Source organism: Falco naumanni, chromosome 5, assembly GCF_017639655.2.
Source record: "Falco naumanni isolate bFalNau1 chromosome 5, bFalNau1.pat, whole genome shotgun sequence".
In the NCBI taxonomy this organism is placed as follows: Eukaryota; Metazoa; Chordata; class Aves; order Falconiformes; family Falconidae; genus Falco; species Falco naumanni.
In genome coordinates, this window is record NC_054058.1 from 73,459,750 (window position 1) to 73,486,217 (window position 26,468).

The following is a 26,468-nucleotide window of genomic DNA, read 5'->3' on the forward strand; positions in this document are numbered from 1 at the left end:
AACTTTTAAGCCAGTGTGTAACTATATTGTTCAGACCCTAAAACCATTTTTTTCTTTTTTTTTTCCTTCTGGTGTGCTTCTCTTCTTGGGCAGAACAGCCTCCTAAAATTTCTTTCAGTCTCTGTGAATTGTATTCTTCTAATTTACTGCATTGTTAGGATTTTGCCACACTAGGATTTTTTTTAAAAAAACCCAGTTACATAGTGTTATGGCAGTTTACTTGAATTATATGGTATTTATTCTGCAGGGAAAGTCTATGGTCCATACGTATCCCAGAGGTCAGTGCATGGTTAGTGTTACCTACCACTTTTATCTATCTAGATACATTTGGCATTTAATTAGTGAAAAGCTGCATTATATTTGTAAGCATGAATTAATGAGTGATGCTTGTATAGTGTTTTGAGCCCTGTTAGTGTTAACTCAGAGAATCACAGAAAAAAAGTGGATTAGGATGGCTTCTGAAGGTCATGTAGTCCAACCTTCTTTTCAAAGCAAGGCTTTACTGTTATTAATATTGTTATTGACACAGAAGATGGTAAAAATTAAGAAGAAAGAGCAATGACCAATTAGTATGCTGCAGGATGTACGAAATCTGGTCCTAACCTGTGTGACTGAAGATAAGAATGTGCTGTGAAACAGGATCAGTTGATGGCTTAGCAAAGCATGGCAAAGACAACTGCATGAGACGAAAAAATCAAATTAATTAAATGTTCACATTCTGTTGGTATTATAACTAACTCCCAATGAAGCATTAAGATGATTTAACACTTCTCGTTCTCAAGGGATATGATCTTTAATCAGATATGGGAGTGGTAAAAGGTAGGTAGTGTAATTTATTCAAGAATAGTAGAACAGTTCCTAGTTTGAAATTTAATTGGGTGATGTATGAAAAATCTAAATTATCTAGAGTGCATTTTGGTCTTGAAATTGTAGATGACCAAATATTCTGTGGGACTTTTGTAAACAATGAATATATATATATATATATTTGTATTATATATGTTTGAATACTCTAATAGCATGTGAATGGTCAGTGATTTGAAGGAGGCTATGAATTTTAAAGGCTTTTGTTTGTTTTAATAACAGGTTGGGCTTTTCTGAATTGCTCACAACATTTAAATCTGAGTAAGATATGCTTTTATTCTAATGTGACCCTGTATTCCTAGTGTTGGCTAATGATCTTATCCAGTAAAGCCACTATTAAAGTCGGTACTGACGTAGGCATTTCTTTGCAACTCATGATAACCTAAGCGTGGGTAGGAAAATCACTCTTGGTGAACACCTTGGTCCTGAACCCCTGGGTTTTCCCAGGCCATCGCCCCTTATAGAAGAGAACCAAATTTGGATGTTCAAGATGGGGTTACGCATCATGAATCCTGAACTCATGACCAGGATGTACAACCCAGGGGGGTATGGAGGATGTTGTGTGAACCTTCAGGAATGGAGGGGATAGAATTATGGACCACTGAAGCTAGTCAGACAAATAACAAGTCCATGGAGGCAGATGGGATGGATCCAAGGGTGCTGATGTCATGTAGAGGTAGCTCTCCATCATCCTTGAAACACTGTGGGGACTGGGAGAGGTTCTTGATGACTTGGGGGTGGGGAAGTGTCACATGGATCTTTAGGAAGATAAATTTGTCTTATATGTCTTACATGCTTAAATATTTAAAATACATATTTCATTTTACCTGACTTTGTATTTAATGATAAATGATTTTTTTTTTTTGCCTACTGATGTTACTACAGCAGACTTTACACAGCTTTGTTGTGAAAGTCAGCTGTAGTAATGAGAAAAAAACATAACCTTCAATTATTTTCTGATTATTAAATAAGAAATCAAGGTTTCAACAGATACTAATTCTAACTCACTACAATGTCATGTTGGTTTTAAAAAAGACAAGCTGATTGCACAGGTTTCTAAAAGAAATTGCGTTAACTACTAATACCATTAGGTGACTGATTTTCAGCCTCACCCTGCTGCCTGATCTAACTTCCTTAGCCTTATACTTGCAGAACAGTGTCTCTGCCACCTCAAATCAGGGGCACACGTATTGTGGCTTGTTTGCCTTGGGCCTCTAATTGCAAGAAGGTGGTTTCCCTGAGCTCAGTGGGCATTAGCTGCAGGAATAGACTGACTGAGGCAATTTATACTTCTAGTTTTCAAGTAAACATCAAGGAGACGGAGGAATTATCTTGGCTTACAAAGTGGAACAAATTCCATTTGGTAAATCCTGTCGAAATTTGAATTCTTATCTTCAGTTTAAAAGAGTAAAACTGAGCAGGTGTGTAGTTCAGCTCCACTGGGGAAAGCATTAGTTAAACAGGTTTGAATTTTTAATATGATATATTGCCATGTTCTGTCCCATTTGGACCACTAGCCTACCACAGAATTCCTTTAATACTTGATCAGTCATATGGTGACTACCTTTTCTAACTGCATAATTATTCATCATGTTCTTAAAAACAGGCTGTGTCTTTGTTTTCTACCTGCGGAATTGTATAGAAGTTTCATTTAATGATTTGTAAGCCATAGCTATAAAATACAAGGATAGGTCCTGTGGATATGATTCAAAACTAAAATAGTATCCATCCTTTTAGTGTTTTTCTTCACAACATGGATATTGGTGGTATCATTAGAAATTCAAAATAGTTGTTGTTATAGTTTTCATTAGTTCCTTTATTACTATTTTTAATAGGTTTTTTTAGCTTCTTGCCAAATGATCTCTTATAATTTGATAATGTTCCTTTTTGTTAAAAATTAAGAAAATACTTTTATTATTTACAAGAAACTATAATTCCCTTACTTATAGATGAAATGTCAACTCTTTCAAACAGGATGATTTCCACAAGATTGGTATTCCTTTTTGAAACTCTCTCCACCTGAAGAAATAAGGAAAACCCAATCCTTTTCATCTGTTTCTCTAAAATGTAATTCCCTGAAATGCTACAAGACAGCCAGATTTTCATAGAATCGTAGAATAGTTCGGGTTGGAGCGGACCTATAAAGGTCATGTAGTTCGGCCCCCTTGCCATGAGCAGGGACACCTTCCACTTGATCAGGTCATTCAAAGCCCTGTCCAACCTGACCCTGAATGTTTCCAGACATGGGGCATGGGCAACCTATGCCAGTGTTTCACCACCCTCATTGTAACAATGTCTTCCTTATATCTAGTCTGAATCTACTCTCTTTTAGTTTAAAACCATTACCTCTTGTCCTAACGCTGCAGGCCCTGCTAAAGTCTGTCACCAGGCTTCCAAGTCCTTACATTTGATAAATTAATTACATCAAGGATTCATTTATTCATGAAACCAAACTAATGATTCAGTGAATTTTGTGAATAGGTTGGGATCCAAAGAAGAAGAAAACAGTATTATGTTTAGGATATATAATAATTTTGTGGGTATCTAGAAGTTCTGATCAAAGCTGTGAACCTTCTGACATGGAGGTCAGTCAGATAAATGAATGCATAAAGCGGGTTTCAAACCATCCATGAAAAATAATGTAGTTGTGTATACAGTAGATGGGGACAAGTCTGTAACTAGATGTATAGAAATGGTTTTCAACAAAAGATAGTTTGCATTCATAAAAATGGATTAAGAGGCAAATAAATGCTTTTTAATTAATTTGACTCTATATTTGATACATACTAAAGTAATTCAGTTGGCCAAATGCTGGAAATAACTACTATAAAAGAAATATTTTTTTTTAATGTAAATATTCAATCCGGATTTCCGTTCATTTTCTTACTGACATACAGTAACCAACTGATATGTTAGAAGCATATGGAAACACTAAAAGCACAACAGCTTGTATGTATTTTAAATAAATAGCCCTTGAGCGTGACACACTGACAGTTGCAAATACAAAACTCTCTCCCTACATCTGAAGCTACCCAGACCCTATATATATGTATTCATATCTTTAAATATATGAACATATTTATATATGTTTGTTAAACATCTCTCTGTTTTCTAACAGATAAAGCAAGCATATGTATGTTCTGAGCCAGCTATATTCTTACTTCATTTATAACTCCTTTGGTTGAATTTTGTCCCTAAGAGTAGACAGAAGGATGTTGCTTAAAAATGTTGTGTAGCCGAATGAAGACAGAATCTCCCACCAATACATACAGAAACAAAGTAAACTGTTTGCAGTTCTGTCAGAACCATGTAAACACACTTGGCAGTTTTCCCACAGCTGGAAAATCACATCTATTGACAAGGAAATAAAAACAGTTATCAGAAGGCAGTGCACTTATGGCTTTATCTGAAATGTAATGAATGTGCTATGGCTATTAGAAGTGCTTTCTAGCTGCCCTTTCAAAATTAACTTCTATCTTGTCCTTAGAAAAGCTGTTACCATCCTTTTGCTTGCTGCAGGCATGTTGAGCCGTGTGCTTCAAGCAACGTCTCATTTTACTCTTCCCATCAGGTCCAGCTTTAACTTTTTAATGGGGCCACAGGTAGTGCTGGAGGGGCTGCACACGTAGTTCTATTGGATTACTTTCCTTAGGGAAGAAGAAAACCCAGCAAAACAGCAAAATTGATTTTGAGTAAGGAACTGAGCATAGGAAAAATTCTATGCTTATTTTATATATGATATCATTCATTTGTACAGAGTAGATCTGGGAGTAGACTAAAAGAAGCATAGTCAAGTGAGACTCAAATGCTTAAAATTTTACATTCAGAAATTTCAACAGATATTCAGAGATCAACAAAGGGCAGAATGCTAGAGATGAAAATATAAAACTTTTGCATATCTGCAAGGAAAGACAAATGACAGAGCAAGGATTTTGATGCCCCTAAAACCATAACAATTATAATTCCATCTCTGCATTCATTCTCTAAAATGGCTTTGATAGAGACAGCAAAGTTTTATGCAAAGCACAGTCCCTAGATACTAGGGCAATGGAAAATACTAGTAACTGATTCCTTTCTATTTTATGCAAGTATGAAAGCAGGCAAGTGACATTGTTTCTTGCTGGATATTGGTTCAGGAATTAAAAGAAAGCTACCTTCTATTCTTTTGTCCTGATGCTGTTGAGCAACTTCAATATTGTTCCTGAAAAGAGTCTGCTTTCAGAAAACAACTGAAGCTTGCTTTAGTTTGGTTGTGGGGGTTTCTTGTGTGTGTTTCACTGATGATATTTTTAAAATTAATACCAGTTTTCTGATCTTCAGTTTTCAACAGCTGCAAGAAGCAAAATCCAGTAAGTTTTATATTTCTGGAAAAAATATTTTTCATTTCTACGGTAAGCAGTGCTTTTCAACTAGATGAAAACTTACTAGCAGAGATACAAAATCTGCTTGTCTTCCTATGGCTATGATGATAAGTAACTGAATGCTGTGGAAAGGAGTCAGGATACGTTCGGCTGTAGTGAAACAGGCTGCTAAACTGTCCGTGATTCTTGAAATGACCTTGTTTCATTTTATTTTAATGGCTGTTTGCTTTTCTATATGCATCTGGTAGTGATACTTCTTGGCATAAAGCTGCCAGTTACCTCATGTGCATACATTAATTTATGTTCACGAAGCCCTTGAAAGAGAACTTGCATTATTTCTGCTATATATTTGGCTTACAGAATGACGAAGTAACCTCCAGTTTATTTTAGGTCATGCCAAAAGTGATTTAGCCAAGATCACAAAGAACAGGTACAGAAGCCACTTTACCTGAATTTTAGCTGCTATATAAATTTCCCTTTATTCTGATGGTGAATGGTAGACACATGAAAAAATACTCTATTTATTATTATTAAAAAAAAAAAAAAGCCTTAAAATGCCACAAATGTGAACTGAAAAGAGAAATGGATTTCATCCACCTCACAAGAGAGGGAGAAATTGGTCTAGAGATTCATTGCAGAGAAATGAGCGCGTTATTTTGCTGACTGTCAGTGGTAGGTAACAATATAATTCGATAAGTGAAGGCCAGGTTTGAATAGATAGAAAATTAATCTTCAGCCACTGTCCCCTGTGGGATTTCCCTGTGCCAGTATTGATTGCATTTCAGCTACTGACTTGAGAGAGAAATTGCTTGGAGTTGGATATTAATTGTATTCACATGCTTGAAAATATGTGCTTTGCTGCTTTCCTGAAAACAAAGTTTAGCTGGGTATTAAAACTGTACCAACCAATGCTGCAATCTGTCAGGCCTTTGATAGAAATAGCAGAGTAAAATACTTCATAATAATAAGTTTTCCCTTTTTAATCTTTTCTTATCCCCCCGCCCCCCCCCCCCCCCCCCCCATTTACATGTAGGTTACTTGAAATTCATAAATTTGGCAAATGAAAACCAAACAATTTTTATGTTCTACAGTAAGGATTCACTATAAACATTGGAAGTGTGAGTCCTGGCACAGCATCAGGCTGGCTGGTCAGGAGGTGGTGACCCAACTGAGTGCCATGCTAATTTGCCTGTAACCCTTGCCTGTCGTATGCAGAACGAGTTTAGAGATCATCAGATTTAATAGCAAAATTAATCCCATGTGAAGGAAACCATGGAACTTCTAAAGGGTTTTGTTATTTGGTGTGTCTGGGTTTTTTGGGGCACATAGATATATTTTCTCAAAATCAGAGTTGTACATCACAAAATATGCCCGGGAAAACTCAATAACAGTGATGAAAAAGCTTCGATGTTACTTTATGTAGCTCCGGTAGATCTGCTAACCTGCATCAATTAAACTGGGAAGAGTTTTTAAAATTCATATTCTTGTTTTGGTAGGAATGGAATATTGGTAGGAAGAATAACAGACTGGGTCTTTATCTCGGTAATTTTTTGGTGGGTGCTGTAATAGAAATGTGGGAAGTAGACTTTGTGTTTGAAAGTTTAAGGCGTTCAGGTGGATTGTTGTCCCGGTTTCGGCTGGGATAGAGTTAATTTTCTTCTTAGTAGTTAGTACAATGCTGTATTTTGGCTATGATGTGAGAACAATGTTGATAAGGACACTGATGTTATTGCTGGGTTATGTTTATACTAAATCAAGGACTCTTTGGTTCCTTGGGCCTGGCCAGCGAGAGGGCTGGAGGGGTACGGGAAATTGGGGTGGGACACAGGCAGGACAGCTGGCCTAAACTGGCCAAAGAAGTATTCCATACCATATGACATCATGCTGAGTATATAAACTGGGGGAAGAAGGAGGAAGGGGGGGGACATTTGGCATGATGGCGTTTGTCTTCCCAAGTAACTGTTAGGCGTGATGGAGCCCGGCTTCCCTGGGTATGGTTGGACACCTGCCTGTCTGTGGGAAGTGGTGAATGAATTCCTTGCTCTGCTTTGCTTTCCTTGTGTGCGCAGCTTTTGCTTTACTCTTTTTTTTCCCCCACCTTTCCATTTTGCTGCTGTTGTTATTGTTAGTATTATTGTTATTATTATTGTTGTTCTTACCTCTTTATTCTGTTTAAATTATTAAATTGTTCTTACCTCAACCCTTGACTTTTGCATTCCTTTTCTGATTCTCCTTTCCATCCCTCTGAGTGAGGGGGAGTGAGCAACTGGCTGTGTGGTGCTTGGTTGCCGGCCAGGGTTAAACCACAATAATTGTTTAAACCCTCTGTTTCAACAAAATTTAATCGGATTTTGGCAGAAGGCATAAAGCTTCTTCCATGGGATGAGTGATAGGAGAAGCTGAAAGCTAGTATCTATTACTTGGAATGAAATTGAAATACCAAGAAGAAACATGATAACTTTATGTTCGGATGCTTCAGGAATTTCAATCAAAAAATCTAAATATACTGTAGCATGAAAACTTCTGTGGAAGACCTGCTAGATTGGTCCTTTGGGTTCACCCCCTTTCCCTTTTAGCATCTCCGCTCACTTCCAAATATTTCTTGTGGAAAATTACTTGGAGAAATCTTTCAACACCCACTCAATCTGGTGTTTTATTGTAATAATGTGGCATGATGGTCCCAGGTGGTTTTCTGAGGTGTTCTATGAAAGCATTGAGAATTTGTCGTCATTGGTACTAATTTCAGGAACAAGAGTGTTAGGGTTTTTCTAAATAAATGGCTTTCAAGCAAGGGAGAAATAATCTCACGTGAAGGATTGTTGAGATTGCATTTCCAGAATTAGACAAACTCATTATTTTGAGCAGCACGAAGCCAAAAGGTAACTTATAAAAAGAACTCCAGAATTTGCTTAATGTATAGCATTCCAGTTCTGGAGGTGAAAAAATCCTGTGTGATAAAGTAGAAAAAACAAAAAAACTCAAAACAAAACAAAAAAACCCCAAACCCACTAAAAACCTATGTTAAAATTGAGCCAAATTACATTATCTGAAGCTATCATAATGTCATGTCATTTCAAATCATAGAATGCATAAACTATTACTGATCTTGGCTCCAGTTTGCACACTTCAAAGTAAGTTATAATGGTTTGTGGTGCACTGACCTTGGCTGAATGCCAGGTGCTCACCAAGCCACTCTATCACTCCCCTCCCTAGCACAACAGGAAGGAGAAAATAAGGATAAAAGACTCATGGGTCAAGATAATGGCAGTTTTATAAGAAAAAGCAAAGGTCACACCCAGAAGCACAGGAAAATGGAAAGATTTATTTCTCTACTTCCCGTCAGCAGGCAATGTCCAGCTGCTTCCTGGGAAGCAAGACCTCAGTACATGTGATTGCTCCAGAAGACAGATGCCATAACAAGCAAATACCCTCCCTCCCTTTTCCCTTTCTCCTAGCATATATTGCTGAGCATGACATCATATGGTATGGAATAACTCTTTGCTCAGTTTGGGTCAGTTGTACTGTCTGTGTCCCCTCCCAGCCTCTTGCCCACCGCTAGCCTACTGCCCTTTGGTGAGGGGGTTTGGAGAGGCAGTCTTGATGCTGTGGGAGCCCCGCTCAGCAGCAGCCAAAACGCTGGTGTGTTAGCACCACCTTTCTAGCTACAAATGAAAGCACAGCACTATGAGGTCTGCTACGGGGCTCAGCCAGACCCAATATGTGATTTTACTGTCTGGCAGACTTAGAGAGTGGCACACTGAATCAAAGTATTTCAAACTGCATTGTACAAGTATTTCCTGCTTTTCTAATTCACATTACAAAACTGAAATGTTACTGTCTTAGAAGCATCTAAATGCAAATGTAACATATTCAGAAGACCTCTGGCAACCTCCAGAAACAGAGGTTGTTGTGTCCACTAGAACTATTAATGAAGATAATACCATACACGTGAAAATAAAAGGCAACATGTGATCCTAGGTGTTCCAAGGAAAATAATGTTTTTAGATAATATACACATTTTATTTAGATTACTTAATGCCACAATATACCTGGACTTTAACTAGTAACAGATTGCTTAAAGAAAAGAGACCATCCCTTACTTTGAGTACTGTTAGGCTTTCCCTTTTGTCTTATCCACCAGAGTGGGGTTAAGTACCTGGTAACAAGTTTAACTTTTTGGCATAAGATATAGTAGCTATGCTGCATAAAACTAGTACTGACCTTTTTTTTAATTCCAGGTTTAATAGACTTGTATTGTGAGATCATCTCACCCAATTCTAGAGAGCTGTGTTGCAGGTTTCTATATCTAGATGCCCAAGGGCTACCTTTATAGTCAATGGAAAGTAAGAAGTTCTTCTAGGGCATGATTCATGTTATGCAAAAAATAGGTGTCTAATTGAGATGAGATGAATTGCATTCTAACAATGCCCATTTCTCTACATTGACTATGAAGGCAGCCTGGGGTGATGGGCTCAACACTGCTATGTTGTTGAAATCAATGGATGTCACTGGTTAGATGAGTTCTGCCTTTCGTGTTTCCTAAAGAAACCACCTCCTCAAACCCCATCTGAGACTGCTGCTTACTTCAGGCAACATTTGAACCTACATTTAGTATGACATTTGTTTGTAACCCTGTGATGATGCAGATGAGGAAACATAATGGTTTAATTAGATTACTTTGTGGATAAGGTAAAATTTAGCTGTCTATACTTTGACAGGGGGTAGTAGACACAGTGGTAGTGTATAAAGAATAACCTCAGCACACGCTGCTTGATTGACAGAAGCAGGTGTTTCTTTGTCAGCACTATTTTTCAAGCATAGCACACTTTCAAAAACTGGTGACTATAGTATTAAAAATAGCTTATAATTACTTATGGTTGCTGGCCTGAGTAATCATTTGGTATCGTAGTTGATTCAGTATTGATTTAAGTGGCAGTCTGTTCATGCCTCCTATTCCAGCTGCAGCTGAGCCAATTAAAGACATTACCACCTCCCCTTTGGTCTTTACCACCTCCTTGGTTTCCACACTTCATGCAGTTTTTGTAGCTAGTTAGTAATAGTCTTCACTTTTCAAAATTTTAAAAAACCAGTCCAAATGACTAAGTGAATTGGAAGGAATCAAGAAACTGGGGTGCAGACAGGTGAGAGAGGATGGGAACCCAAGACAGGCATGTGGTGGTGAGCACCTGGGTATTTTGGAACCTTTTTGCCCAGACAGCTATAGCCAGGGGAGTACGTGAGATTTCATCAAGACTTATTATTAAAATAAGCAAATGAACAAAACCTGTTTCAATCAGCAGTCCTAAGAAGGCTTAATTTCCTTTCTTTGTCTGGGTGTGCACACGGTTTCTCAAAACCATATTTATGAAATGTGTATTAGTGGTATCATTTCAAGATTTGTGATTTACTATATAATCTACTGAAGGAAATAATGAGAGATACAGCATCTATATTTAAGATTCAGTACAAATTATTATAAGTAATAAAAGGTGATGTATTTGTCTTGTATTATGGGTGTAAAGATTTCATGCACTTAGGAAATTCAGTTGTGTAAGGTGTTAGGGTGTTACTTTTCTTTTGCAGCTCTTCATTTCACTAAGTTGCGTTGGATAAGTTATAACTTAAAATAAAGTATACACAAATGTTTCTGGACCTGAAGCAGATGAGTGTGTTAATACACAAATGCAAAACAGTTACAGAAGAAAGGCTATGAGTCTTTTATGTAAACAGAGGCAAATGCTAGCATACTTTGTAATATTTTGCCCTTTACGTGTCTTTCTTTTGAAAAGCCTGAAAAGAATGACACTGAATCTGGCAGCCAGAGAATCAGACCAGTATTTGAAGAAGATCCTGTTTTCCGACGGCAAACGTCTTACCAGCATGCAGCTGTCCACATACCAACAGATATTTATGAAGGCTGTAAGTAGCATTTGAACAAAGTTATTTTATTTTAATGCTAAGCTTATTATTTATGCCTCATTCTTAAAAACAAGCAACATCTAAAAGAATTTTCTTCTCCATTTTCAGTACCGATTTGCTGTTATTGTCTTTTTTCTTCTATCAATAGTACTTTGGAGATGTGTTGTGTTAGGCATATGATTAATCTTATGAATTAGTAGGACACATAGTTAAAAGAGATCCATTAGGATTGGATCTAAGTTTCAGAAATGGAACTGGAGGTGAAACAAAACTCTTTAACATATCCTAATTTTCTTATCCATTCTTTCTTTATGGTGTGTTCTCATTTAGTACAAACAATTCTATATTCTGTACTCTTCTTTACATGGTTTTTTCCTCAGGCAGAGATAAGTAATGAAAACATTTCTGAGTATCCCAAAAGCATATACAGTTCAGGCAAATCACATGCTGTGTGAGATGGTAGTACTTATATTGCATGCAGTGTGTTTCTAGAATTGCAGTAACAGACTACCTGAGAATTTCAATAAATTCTTTCAAAACTGTAAAAAAGTACATATATATATATGCATATACAGTTGAGGATTCTTTGTTTGTATTTCAAAATTAAGTATTTAAATTATCTTTCAAGATCAAAATAATTTCCCTTTTCTGTGCTTGTCATCAAGAAGAAATCATTATCCAATAAAAAGACATTTCAGCATTTAAAATGGCTGCACATTTTATTAAAAAAGGGAAGAAAATTAAATAAGATCCATATTGGTTTTATATTTTATTTAGGGTCCTAATTTCAAGTCTTTCCCGTCTTTCAAAATCTCATCAAGAAGAGAGAGACCCTAATGTGACCTAAGGTCTTTAAAATTCATGGCCACAGTTGTGTGCAGCTTATATAAATGACAGAGGGATGAAAATGGAAATGTCAGTATGATGAGGGAAAGAATCATAGTAGCTCGTAATCTTATATGGTGTGCTTGACTGACAGACCTAGAGGATTATTCTGTGATTCTTGCTTAATAAGTGGTAAAGAGCACCTTAATTGCAGGATTACAGGGAAAAGACAGGCCATTTCCTTTTGTTTTGTTTTAAGAGGATTGATACTTCACTGTTAAAATGTTGTAATAACCTACCTCCAATTATTAGGATATTTGTAAACACCATGTGAACTTTTCTATAAGATTGTCATCATAACAGTATGTAAAATGTTGTGTTGAATTGAATGTTTTAGATGGTATTTCTAAGGATGCTTACTTCCCTTAAAAATGCATGCTAGGTAATGTTACTGTACGGTACAGTAACCTAAAAATAAAAACAGGCTGTAACTTCCGTAGGAAAGGTACAACTTTAGTATGTAATGAAATGACAATAACAGACAGAAACATACATTTTTTGACAGAGGTAACTGCATGTGCAAGATATGTGGTTTGTGAGAAATTAATGATTCCTCGGGTCTGGCTATCATGTCAATTACCAGAGATGTGGAAACGTAGAAAATGACCAGGAAGACTAATTCTGTGTTAGCAAAATCACCTTGTTGAGTAGCTGGGTAACTTGGTTACAGATGAAGTTTTCAGAGTTAACAGCCTGAGAATACCTAAATCCCACATATTTCATATCAATAAACACAAAACTGTCACTGAGTTTTATTTACGGTAACAAAGTTTACATGTCATCTGAGACAAGGTGATCAACTGGCGTGTAGTCATTCACCAACAGATTTCCAAAACTAGAGTTTAATTTTCTTTTCACAAGCAATATTATTCTCAGGCAATTTTTATAACCCTAGAAAGACTGATAAAGTATCTTGAGCACTGTTGTCATTTTTCTTCTTGTTCGCATGAGCTAACCTGTCATTTCTTGATAGAGGTTTCTGTGCCCACTATAGCAGGGAACAGCTGTACACTTGGAAAATAGTTTGTAATAAATCTGCAATTCCCTGTCTACATCACAGTCCGATACTGAACATTTACAAAACAGATATTACAACAAATCCTTCTGAGAAACAGTGGATGAGACACAGTTTACAACTTTTATTGCTTGGAAGCCAATTTTTTGGGGGCTGAATAACACCTTGGAAAGCAGATTTCATTTTTTCCTCCCTTATTGTATATGTCTTGTAGGATGCCAAGAGAAACAAAGAATTGCTTTCTGGATCTCACAGAACAGGCTTTCAATGACTTGCCTACGCTTCCTTGTGATAGGTTTTCTGTTCAATTGCCTCTTACAGTAGCAGGTTGCTGTCTTTAGGGGAGAGGGACAATTACAGGTAAAGCCACGTGCATTCCTAAATCTGGATTTTCACTTGGATCTGTTGATCACATTTCGTCATGTTAATGATTTTTTTTTTTTTTCTGTATGGAGCTGGGAATTTGAGAATCACTGATTCTTAAGCAATATGTTATGTGTTACAATCTTTCTTCCCTATTCAGGTTTAATTTTTATTGCAGTTATTATTTGTGATTTTAAAAATATGATTCAAATATTGAATTTGTCATACAAAATTCTGAATGTGTGGATACATTCCCTATTTAGCCCTTTGAAACTTGTTTAGCCAGTAATTCTCCAGTGGTGCACCACCTATTTAAACCTGAGAAACTAGTATGTGCTATAAAATAATATTATTTGGCTTCCTATATATAGTAGTGATTTGCTTATTTAGAAATATAGTGATGAGCTTCTTGGGAAGCAGTCCCCTTTATTTCACTATGGAAATGCATGGTACATCATTACAAAATATCCATGCACTATAGCCAGGTTATTACTTTGTGGCTTATTTAACTGCAGAAAGAAATATTACAAAAATTATGCTTGCTTTTCCCTCTATCTGGTGCCAAAACCTAAGGGGAAAGTCTAGGGAATTAATTTATTTACCTGTTTGAGGATTACAGTCCCACCACAGGAGACACAATCCCAATAAAATAGACTCGAATCATGGTTTCAATTCACTATTTTTCAAGAGTTTCATTTAGGTTTTGAAATAAAATCAGCCTGCTGGGGAAAACAGAACAGACCCTCAGGCTGTCTTTCTGCCACATGCACTGGGAATTTGTCATGCATCTCCTGTTAGTAATAACGGAAATCTTATTTCTAAATCCCTGTTAAAACTGTAACCTGCTTATCCCTAAGCAGAATATGGGGACTGTGGGCTACAAGTAAGAGGAAATCCTCAGCGCAAGGCGAGTGAGGTTAATTTGTCTAGTGGATACCATCACACATTGCCCTTGCTTTTGAGATGCATAATGTACCATCTGCTGCAATGGTTGCTCTAGGTTTCAGCCTGTATTGGTGTTACAGTTTTATGAAAGGTGTTAAGTAAAGCACACAAACAAGGATTGCTTTTTTGTGTGTGTAGTTACACCTGCTTTACTTCCTCCAAATCAGAAATTGAAATGCTGCTTCCACATGTCACTACTTGATTAGGATTGAAGAGTTGATTAAAGTGTCAAGTTCACAGTAATGCATCTTGAACGTGATGACATCACTTTAAATATGTTTGGACAACTACTAGCAAGAAAAAAGGCTTCCCCTGCTCAGAACCCATTAAAACAGTCATAACTAGAGTTACAATTAATTGATGGTTCTTTTAGCTTAATAATCATTAAATATGCATACTCTTTGTTCATACCTTCCTTTTATTGGGATGGCAGTCAAAATTTTGCTGCTCTTTAAAATCTTCAAAGATGTATATTATTTTTTTGATAGCAAGTTTGTTAGTGGACATCAATTTTACCTGCAGTAATACATCATATATGGAAATATTCAGTTATTGATATTTTGACATAATCGTGCTTAGTACTAGGGGGCAGTCAAAACATTTATGAATAACTTGAAAAATTATGTTTTCATACTATAGTGATCTTTATCTTCATTGGAATATTATCAGTTTAACTAGAATTTTTGTACTCTTGAACAATATCTGCATATCTTTGGTATCTCAAAGGTATACAGGCTTGAAAAGAAAAAATATTCTTTGGGAAGAAACTAGAAATGCTGGGAAATTAAACTATGGCAGCAAGAATATTCCCTCTCAAAAAAACCCACAAATCCCAAACAACTCCAAACAAAAATGTGAAAAAGTGCACTGTCATTTATTCTTGTAAGTTCTTACATGTAGATAATAAATGAGATTTATTCAGGAATCAAGGTATAAGTAAAGTGTTGTGTAAATATTTTGGCATACTACATCAGCATTCCTTAAATGACTAAAGGAACAATACATTTTTTTGTGGGTTTTTTAGTGTTTGGGTTTTTTATATTTTTAGTTTAAACTGCAAAAACAGACAGGCAAGACAGTTTTATTAATTAAATTGCTTTGTTTGAAATATGTTAAAATTAATGTTATCGATATATTTTGGTTACAGCTGAGAAACAAGGTATTCAGAACTGCTTTTCTCATGGTTTCTTCTAAGGGATAAACTAATTGTGCAGGTTTACTACAGCTGAGATTGAAAAATGATTGCTTCAAGTCTGATTTTGTGTGTGTGTTCATACCTTCTAAATCTGGAAATAGAAATTGGATTATATTGCTCTGTATGTCTCATGCAGATGGTATATGAGATGACTGCTTCTTCTAATTTTTTTAATAATATTTTCCATTATTTTAATTGGTGAGTTATTTGTGAAAACAATGTAATGAGTGAAGTGGACCTTTAAATGAATTTTCAGTGTCATCCTGTTGTAAATACCAAACACTATGGCTTGGGGTAAGTATAAAGCAAATGTTAGTTGCTGTTAAGTCCCTAAGTACTGCCTGGTTAGTTCAATATTAAATCTGGAAGGAAAACACTGATGCAGAAGCTTAAGCAAAGAACTCTAGGGTTAGTATTGCTTTTTATATTCTGACAGTTATGATTTTCTTTTCCCCCAAGTGGCTTACTGAAGCTCACTGAATTAAGTTCTTTTTAAAGAAGCAGCAAAAATAAATGGCTTTTCTAACATGATGAAAAAGTTTGTTTCTGTCAGAATTCAGGAGGCCAAACAACTTGAATGGTATCTTGCATCATGAGGAGGTACTTGTATTTCGGTGCTGTGATTACGTTAGTTTTATTGGATGGATGGTCTAGTGTATTTGCCTGCCACCTAGTTTAGCATGACTTTTGTCTTAAATTATCAAAATTTAAGATCGTAAGGTAGGATAAGGAAAGGCTGGCTGTCCTGAAAGACAAGGAGAATTGTCAAGAAATTGGTTAGGTGCTTGCTGTTTTGAAGGTACCAGTTGTAGTAGGATTTATCAATGTAGATTTAAAGCAATCTGCCTGATAATGATGCATCACCAAAATATTACAATACCATATTCTCAATCTGAATATTTGCAAATATATTTAGGCCTGGAAAGTTTATACAAGACTAACAGATCATTAAATGTAACATAATGTTCTTAATATGAAAAGAAGTAGCAGCACATCTGAAATAAAATGTATTTATGTTGTAATTCTAGGTACTCTTCCAGACTTTGTCTTACCTTAATAATTTTGAGTTCAATTTTCAAATGTTTCTGTAAAAATAAAATAGCAGAATTCCCATTTTCAGAAGTAAATTTGGAACTTAAATACCATAGAATTTCATAGAGATGAAGTTTTCTAAACATTAATTTCTACTGAAAGTGTGTCTTTGTAATATTATACCTCTAAACTTAGAGAAGTTTATTTGAAATTAATCAAGGGTTTGCCATTTAAAAGCAATATGAGGGATTTTATTTCTTATTTGGTATCTATTAGCTGGGTTAAAAGCTGGCTGAACAGCAGAGCCCAAAGAGTGGTGGGGAATGGAGTTACATCCTGCTGGTGGCCAGTCACAAATGGTGTTCCCCAGGGCTCTGTGCTGGGGCCAGCCCTGTCTGGTGTCTTTATTGATGATCTGGGCAAGGGGACCGAGTGCACCCTCAGTCAGTTTGCAGGTGACACGGAGCTGGGGAAAGTGTTGATCTGCTGGAAGGCAGGAGGCTCTGCAGAGGGGTCTGGACAGACTGGAGCAATGGGCTGAGGCCAGTTGTAGGAGGTTCAACAAGGCTGATTATCATGCAGCATAGTTGCCTTTCTCTACAGATTTCTTGAATATCAAATGTGTTGTGTATCCAGTGTTATTTTGGACATCATAGCAGGTCCTGAGATTCCAGCATCTGTTAGGCTGCTTGACTGAATAAATGTTTAAGTTGTGCAAACTGCCAAAATATGTTCTGGAGGCCAGATGATTACTGCTGCTCTCAGATTCCTTTCCATTCCTTCTGCAATATTTTCTCTCTAATGCACAGCTTGGAATAACAATTAGTGTTGAATCCTCTTGTACCAAGAGGGGAAAGTTGGCTGTACAGTAATATTGGCAATCTTCTGGTAAAAATAGCTAATGGTGGCATTTGCATTTTGCAATGCAAACTGCAAAGCAGAACACTGAATATTGGTAGATCTTTATTAGTGGACATGTTAAAGAAGAAGATGACAATGTTAACAAAGATCTTGAAATACTGATTGATGCTGGGGGGTGGAATTCTCCCTATAAGGAAGCCAATGCAAGGATTCTTTATGTTACAGACTTGGCTTAGCTCTGCAAAATAGGATTATATGGGGTGTATGCATTGTCCAAGCCTCAAATTAGTCCTCATGGAAGGGAAAACGCCACTTCAATCCTTTGTTCAGCTACATCACCTAAAAGCCTCTGTCAATGCCAGGGATGGTGATTGTGTTCTCAAACCTGCTCTGCAGTAAGGGAAGAGCATCAGAAAGTTACTCAAGTTTTCTATCAGTGTAAATTCACAGCACATATAAGTCTTTTAGGATTTATAGGAATTTCTGTATAATCACTTTTTCAAAAATGTTTCCAGACAACTATGAGGGAGTGTGGGAAGAAATATTTGTTACATTTGCAAACTCAAAATGAAAATAAAGGTTTAAATGTTTTTCAGTATGCCAAGTAGATATGATGAGTTGACTGCTAGGAAAAATGTGCTAAATTGCTTGAAGTAATTAATGTCGTACAAGAAAATACCAATTTGTGTGAAGCATTTCATGGGAAAACAATAAAAAGATTTCTGTATAAAGGAGCTTAAAACCTGCTTCAAATGGAAGTGTGAGGGTTTTGGGAGTGTTCCTTGGTTACTCCGAGTGCCTGTCAATTCTTTTTTCCTCTCTTCTCAAACAAGTTTCCCTTCCTTTTTTACACTCAGTTATTTTCAGTATTCTGAGATGTGAGGTAAGGAAAGAGGAAGGAGAGGAGAAGGGAAGAACTCTGGCCTACCACCTTTTTTTGTTCTTTCTCTGTTCTCACACAAGCTGCCAACTATGCTCTGAGCTGTGGTCACCCTCTCTGACCCTGTGCAGAGCTGTAGAAGAGCTAAAGTGACTGTGCAGGCAATGTCTGCCTCTACCCCAGTGTCCCTGCAGTATCCACTGGTGGTGTCTGGGCTGAACGTGCACATGCATAGCGCAAACTTGTACATATCCTTAAGGATGAGGACAAGATGTTTTAAACTCAGTAATATATTGTAAGATGCATAAAATAACAAAAATACATTACTAAGTGCCTTGATGCATGCATAGATAAAACTTCTATACATACAGAAATAATATATTAGAATAAGAAGAGTTTGTATCTATGAGGAAGAAAACTAAAAATAGTATCTTTGTACTGTGATATTTTTTTGTTCTGGAAATATGAAATATTTCCTATAGAACCGTCTCTCTGCTCATTAAGATTTTTAGAAATGTCTTGGTGGTTTGTTTTGGTCTTAATATTGAAACAGTTTAATACACTTATTATCAACATAGCGCTGAAAGATTTTCCCCTGGAAAGAAATCCAGTTTTCAGCTTTGCAGTATAAAAAATGTTTAAATTTGTAAAACTCTTTACTAAATAGTTTGTCCTCACATTTCAGAAGTTTTGTATTTCCAACCTGTGATACCATAGCTGCAAATTTTGCTCTGTTGATGGCAGCCTAGCTATGAGTTAAAAATTATATCCCTGGTTTATTGGACTTTACCAGACTTACATGATGAATCCTTATAATCCCAAACTCTAAAAACATTTCATTCATTTGATTCTTTCAGAACAAAATGAAATAAAGCTGTTATAGATAAGCAGGAGATAAAATTTAAGATTCAAAGTATTTAGTTCTGAAAAATACTAACCATGGTGAATAATACATTAAAAAAGGAAAGATAATAAATATGGATACTATTTGAAATATCCCTATTGATAAATTTAGCTGTGGTGTTTACTAAGACACTGCAGCAGTGGATGAATGGATGGGAATATATCTCTCTACTATAATTTTAGCATCTGCATTACCATATTATCCAGCATTGTAGTTGTTATTACTGTTAAAGGAGCATCACCTTCCCAAATTACATGCCTAGTTTTGGTTTTGAAGTGAGGAAGACAGATAATGAAAGGAAAGACTGGGAACAATTATGTAGTCATATGTGGGTTTGGATATCCCTAGAGAATGGCTTTTTGTGGGTATGTCCAAAATCACAGCCCTTAAAGGTTACTTTAAGGTAAAAGTTACATGTGGAATGTAACTTAGGGACACGGCCACTGGTTCTTTATTTATCACTACCTGACTCATTGATTTGGTTGGTCCCCTTCTTTCTGCCATATGAGTTCATTTCCAGTCATAACTATTAGGAAGGAATAATGTGTAATTTAATAATAAGGTCTTTCTCTGGCAATACATAAATCACAGATATTTCCCCCACCCCCCATTATTCGAGGTGGGGGTAGTATTTTGTGAAGTCTGGACAGTATATTTTGAATGTAGGCATTTCTTTATGTGTGTATTTATCTAGGTGTATATATATGTGTAAAGATATTTAAATAGTACTATTGAACTACTTTCAAGTCATTACATTATCTTTTGTGCATAATTTGGATATATTACATCAGTAACTTTGGAATTCAGGTTAGATTACTATGTTCTTATGGTCTTGCATACAAATATCTTAGTTGCTTCTCTGTGTCAAAAGTTGTTTTATGCCAAATTGGATATAGTTATTTATCTGTCTGATGCTAGTTCCTTTCAGATTGCTATTTCTATCTATGATAACACATTGGTTTCAGTGGTTTTCCATCTTGCCTGGCCTGTGGTCTGTCCATCTACTTTCCCTCTACTTTTGCATGAAGCTCTGCCCTAGAAGTGATTTAGCTCTGTTACAATTCTGCAAGTATTGATTTATAAATGGTGTCCAACACTAAGTCAAACTCAGTTTTAACTTCTAGTGTGTATTCTTCCTAAACAGAAGATTCCAAAATGCACCTCACAAATCTTATTCATAAAATAAACATTTATCTTCATGATTTTTCACACCTTTTTTCCTTTCTTTTTTTGCTGATGGGGAAGATAAAAATTAATTCTCATTTACTGCAGGTTAAGCACATGTGGACAGCCAGTTACCACTGAGAAACTGAGCTGTAGTTGTACAATCACATGCCAGTAACTCCCTTTGAGATCTTTTTAACCCTGAAATGTGGATATTTGCTAACTGGCACGTGATGCAAACTTCAGTTCTTTGGATTACTTCATATTGCATTCTACCAAGAAATCTGCACTCATAATATCTTTTTTTTTCTACTTATGATAAAAATCTAAAGTTCTTCCTGTCTTTTTCTTTCTGAAGAAAAATTTTGTCCTCTCTTTTCCATTTTTTATCAACTTAGTCTCATTTTTCATGGGTTCTGGTCTCTTTGCCACCTTTTCCTCTTTTCTGCTTGAGTTTGCATTTCCTCCATTTTTTTTCCCACTTGCATGTGGTTTATGAATATTTTTCTCAGTCCGCTGTGAAGATTCTGGATTCCTTAGCTCTTTTCCTCTCCCAGGAGTCACTATGACCCTCTGCTTTTACCTCAGTCATGTTTTGTTAACTTTTAGGCATCTATGATTCACAGCTCATTCTTCTGATCCTCTGGTTCAGCAAACATCTGTTTATCGTCAGTTGTCTGTCCTCTGTCTTGCTATATTGCCTTTAGGATTTCTCTATTTTCTCTAAATGCATTTCTAGTAATTGTTTATATTCTTATTGGGTAATATTGCATAACCAAGTATCTTTTGTCATACTTTTGCTTAAGATAATGGAGCCTTGTCATCTTCAGTGTGTCCTTTGCCCCTTGAGTCCCCTCTCCCTTCTTGTCTTCTTTTTTGAATTTATTTAATAGTTGGTTATTTTATCTTTGAAAATAAATACCAACAATTTTAAAACAATATTCCTTTCTGTCCTTTTATGTATATATATGTATCAGTTTTGTCTCCTTAGGATAATTTTCAATGAACAAATGTACTGAGAAAAACCCCTGAACATTATCTAGTAGATTTTTTACATGGATTTATGCTGCATTCTGAGTTAGTTGAATGAAATTGAATAAGCTATGTATGTGTTAAAGTGCATTTGTGCTTGAAATATCTGTCTCTTAGCAGGACTTCTAAGCTCAGACAGGACATTTCATTGAGACCATTATCTGCTCTTTCTATTGGAGCCAGGTCTTGCCTGGCAGACCTCCTTCAATTAAATGCACAATTTTTCAACCTGTACAAAACCAATTAACCTAAGCACCTATTTTAAAATGAGACTAGGTCTTTTCCATTAATCAACATGATAATGTTAGTCACCTCTAATAAACAAGGTCATGCATCTCATTGCAAGTCATCCTTCAGCTTGCAAGTTGTTTATTTAAATGATTTTTTTATATATATACAGTTAGACATGCCACTCTTTAAAACAATTATCTGTATAACTGTTCATTCTGTAGAGTATTTCATGGTAAGTTATTTACAATTGTTAACCTTTTGGCCTGTTGCTGTGAAAGGCTGCGTGCCCTTGGTACCCATTTATTTCTAGTAGCATTTGAAAACATTCAGGCCCATTCAGGTCACCACCTTACTTTATGATGTGGAAAAAGAATAAATAGTTGCTGACCACAGGAAAAAGAATGGGAAGACAGGGTGGGGGCAACAAATCTAGACCTTGGCCTTCTCAGTTGGCAGCTGAAAATCAAAAGTGCACTTGGGTAGCTCAGCCTGATAGGTATAGCAAGTGACAGACCATTCAGAGATGAAGGAAAGAAGGTAATGAAATCTTAATTAGAAAATATTCCAAAACAGGCTGACAAGATGACTCAAAACAAATTAAAAAAAAAAAATCATATAGAGCTTGGCAAAAAGGAAGAAGTAATGAAGGTTGAGAATGCAGAAAGGCAAGTGCATCTTATGAGCCTTGTGATTTAAACATTGATACTTTACCATGTGAACTTCTTTCCCGACATGCCTGCAATTGTGCTGGTTCACTACGTGAAGGTCCAAAGAGACTGTAGTGTCAGCTGGTATCTTCTGTTTTGCATATACCCAGAAGGATGAAAACAGATTTTTGTGGCAATGCTATACCAGTAACAGATGTTTGCAGATTATTTATATTCCTGTGTTTTTATGGAAGAACAGTATTGATAATCCTTGTTAGAAAATTACTGAATAGGATTATGTTAACCTCATTCACAGTTAAAACACTTTCTTGGGACAGTAGAAAATAAATGAAGTAAGAAGGAAGTAGCATAGGGGCTACTTAGCTGGTGGGGGGTGCAGTGCCAGAAGATGTTGCTTTGGTCTTTCCTTGTCATTTTTATTCTGGGGATGAGAGAAGCCTTAATTGGGCTGTTGTTTTATTTGAAATACAAATCTCAGGAATGAGCATTTTACTGTGCACCTAAATGAAGTTTCTGCACAGTCAACCTGGACGCAACAAATGTGCATATTTTTTTATTTTTTTTTTTTTACATTGCATCAGTGTCATTTTGTTGAAGCTGAAGAGGAGTCCTCAGCTTGTTGGACAATGTACTGAATATCAAATATTGTCGGTTTTGTTGCTAATTTACCAGGGGTCCAAATAAGAGTATGTCTACATTTATCTCTGAGTTCTGCTCCCTGTAGTTCAGAAGACATAGGTTTTTGCCTTCTGCTTCTCTAAATGAAGGTACTCCAAACTTATTGTGTCTGAATGATACATACGTAATGTAGAAATGACTTAGTGATGAATCAGACCCAGGAGACACAGCGCAGTTGTCCCTGTGACTGATATTTCTGATACTGTAACACTGAAATACAGTCGCTAGGAGAATTGTGTCGTGTTATTTCTCAGAAAAGAGCCAGTCACTTGTTTGGATGTAAATGGTATATCAGTCTGACATCAGCAGTCTTGGATACCAATGATGTTTGCCAGAATTTCTTTGTGGCTATGTTTTTTTGCGTTTAATAATTATGCAGAGAAATACTGTCTATGGTACTGCCTGTGACACTCTTACATCACTATGTGGTGACTGAATTACAAAGTAACAGTATCAACACATTAGAAAGTTATGTCTATCATTGTTAGTTATAAAGTAGCACTAGATTTCTACACAAATTCTTGAAAAAATAGTTTATTATTTAATAACTACAAGTCATATTTAAACAATAACTTTAATTAAAATTTAGATGTATAGATTACCTATACATTTTAGTGTAATGCATTCACAGACGCAATGAAAATAAATTAAAAAAGTAGCATCAAATATCAGTCTTGCAGGGTCCTCATCTGCAAATCTGATGTCACTATATCGCACTAAATCTCTCAGATTGTTGCATATCTTGCAAGACTTGTAGCACATCTTTACTGTTTTTTCAACTTCCTAATCAAGTGACATGCTTCCTTGCCTTCTTACACAGTATTTTTGGCTTGATCTAAATTTGGATTTTGACAGTATTTTGCTCATCGGTAACTGCAGGTCAAGTGAATAGTTTATCTTAACATGGATGTAACATTAAGTCTAATTTTGTAAAGAAACCTAAAGATGTCGATACAGTAAGATTATCAATTAGCTCAAAGTCCCTTTATCTTGTTGGAACCCAGTGTATTGATTTCAGTTGGACTAGGATTTCAACTGAAGCATTTAAATAATAAAAAGATGCTAATATTTTCATATTAACATATTTTCTACTTTTCCAATGATTATTTGATATACTGAGAACTTTAAGATAGTCACATTTGTAGTTAAAATAGAGCAGAAAAAATAAAAAATACTAAAATAGTCGTTAAAATAACATTGCAGTTACTTTGATATAATATCTGCATGCTCTTAGTCAGTTCTCTGAGAGTAATAGCATTTTGGATGGTGCCTAGCTTTTTTTCTGTCTTGTAGGAAGATTACAGTGTACAGACTATACTTTCACAAAAAGAGTTTTGATTCTATATAAAATAAGTTATTTGAAATTAATATGGAATGTTTTGATGTCAAAAGTGGGCAAAGTTTAATTTCAAGCATGTATTTCTAAAAAAAGTTGTTGCTGGGGCTTGTGTGGTAAGACTAAGATTCAATAATACTGGAGAGCCAAATGTTCCAAGCAACTGTGTGGGTCACAGAATTTAAGTCTCTTTTATCCCAAACATCATCCATATCCCTTTGAGATATTAAAGAAGCATTTGTGTGAAGAGCATTACAATAGTGAATAGGTAGTGAGGTGCAAGCCCTTGTAGATCCATACAGAAGTTCTTCATGTGTCCAAAAGTCGCAATGTACTGGATATGCCTGGATAATCAAGAAAGAGTGCCCCAGGAAAAAATCACAAGTGGGAGATGGCAGGTACTTATTACTGCATAGGACAGAACTGAATTAGTGATGTTGCAAATGGGTTGCTCTCTCCCACAGTCAGGAATTTAATGGGAAGAGAGGCTTATACATCAGAGAGTTGTGTCACCATTCAGAGGGATCTCAACAGGCTGGAGAAATGGCCTGACAGGAACCTCCTGAAAATAGAAAAAGGGGAAATGCAAAATTTTGCATCTGGGTAGGAATAACCCAGACACCAGTCCACGCTGGAGGCTGACTGGTTGGTTACGAAGCAGCTTTGCTGAGAAGAATCTGGAGGTCCTTAGCACTGGTGAGGCCACACCTTGAGTACTGTGTCCAGTTCTGGACTTCCCAGTACAAGAAAGATGTGGACATATTGGACTGAGTACAGAGCAGGGCCACGGAGATTGTTAAGGGTCTTAAGCAGATATATTTCAGATAAGGAGAGGCTGAGAGAGCTGGGGTAGTTCAGCCTGGAGATGAGAAGGCTCAAGGGGATTTTGTCCATCTGTATAATTACCAGCTGAGAAGGACTCAAGAAGATGGAGCCAGACTCTTCTCAGTAGGGCCTAGTGGCAAGACAAGAGGCAAAGGGTATAAATTAAAATACATTAAATTCTATCTCAACAGACAAAAAAACTTCAGTGTGAATGTTGTCAATCACTGCCATGGGTTGCTTTGAGAGATTTTGGACTCTCCATCCTTGGAGATATTCAAAACACATCTGGACACAATCCTGGACAAGCTGCCAGTTTTGGACTCTCCATCCTTGGAGATTTCAAAACACATTCGGACACAATCCTGGACAAGCTGCCCTAGCTGTCCCTTCTTGAGCAGAAGCTTGGACTAGGTAGTCTTAGAGGTCCCTTCCAATCTCAACTGTTCTGTGTTTGAACATAGCACCAGCCCAAGCCCTGGGTAATCCCCTGGCAAGCATGGAGAGGGAGAACACTCAGTCACTTCAACTAATAGCAGCTACATGCAGCTCAGGGGGCACAGGTTTAGGTACATGTCACAGCTTTATTGTTCCCTGGGCAATGTTACCTGAACAAAGAAACAAAAGCTCTATATAACTATAACAGATCAAACAACAGCTTTCAGTATTCCTGTAGTATAAAATAAATGTGACTGGTTGCATTTAGGCATTAAGCATAAAAAATGCTGTGTCAATATATTCTGTTCTGCTTACTGTATCTTGTAATTTCTCTGCATTCTTTAGGGTATGTGATGAGTTATGAATATTTGTATACAAATACTGTTCACATCTCGGTAAAATGTTTCTCAGAGACAATTTATGAGTGACAGTCTCTTCTATGAGATATCTTTTTACAATCTTCTTTGAATCCATTTAATATTAGTAGTATCTGATTATAAAAGGAGTTCCATACTGATATTTGACATAAGTTTAAAGTCAGGGAGTTCAGAAACCTGACAGCTTACTTCAGACTTGCTATTTTGAAAATTGCTTTCCTGTGGAGCTCAGCTGTATGGGTCTTCCTACCTTACAGCTCCATTATGAAAGCCTGACACCTCAAATTCCAGGGGTCTTGGAACTCATTCTCCCAACAGTGTATCCATGGAAAATAATTGATTAATTTTTCTTGAATTAAATTAGTAGTATTTTCTGTCTAATTAATTGTATTATACAACAATTAAAAGGCTGACTCCAATTCTGTACTACTTTATTCGCTTTAGCTTGTTCTCTGTGTTCTGGTTTTGAAAAAGGAAAAGAACTGGGAAAGTTTTTCA

General features: G+C 36.3%; 1 protein-coding gene across 8 annotated transcripts in view; it reads left to right on the forward strand.

Moving 5' to 3' along the window:
* Window positions 1-26,468, forward strand: part of CACNA2D1 (calcium voltage-gated channel auxiliary subunit alpha2delta 1) — a 431,936-nt gene that overhangs the window by 239,955 nt on the left and 165,513 nt on the right. For all 8 annotated transcript variants that reach the window (XR_005828022.1, XM_040595297.1, XM_040595291.1 and 5 more), the window contains exon 6: window positions 11,015-11,144. Coding sequence is in view for 7 of the 8 variants with exons in the window: in XM_040595297.1 (XP_040451231.1) it covers window positions 11,015-11,144 (130 nt within the window). In the remaining variant the exon portion in view is untranslated. The remainder of the gene's footprint in view (window positions 1-11,014; window positions 11,145-26,468) is intronic.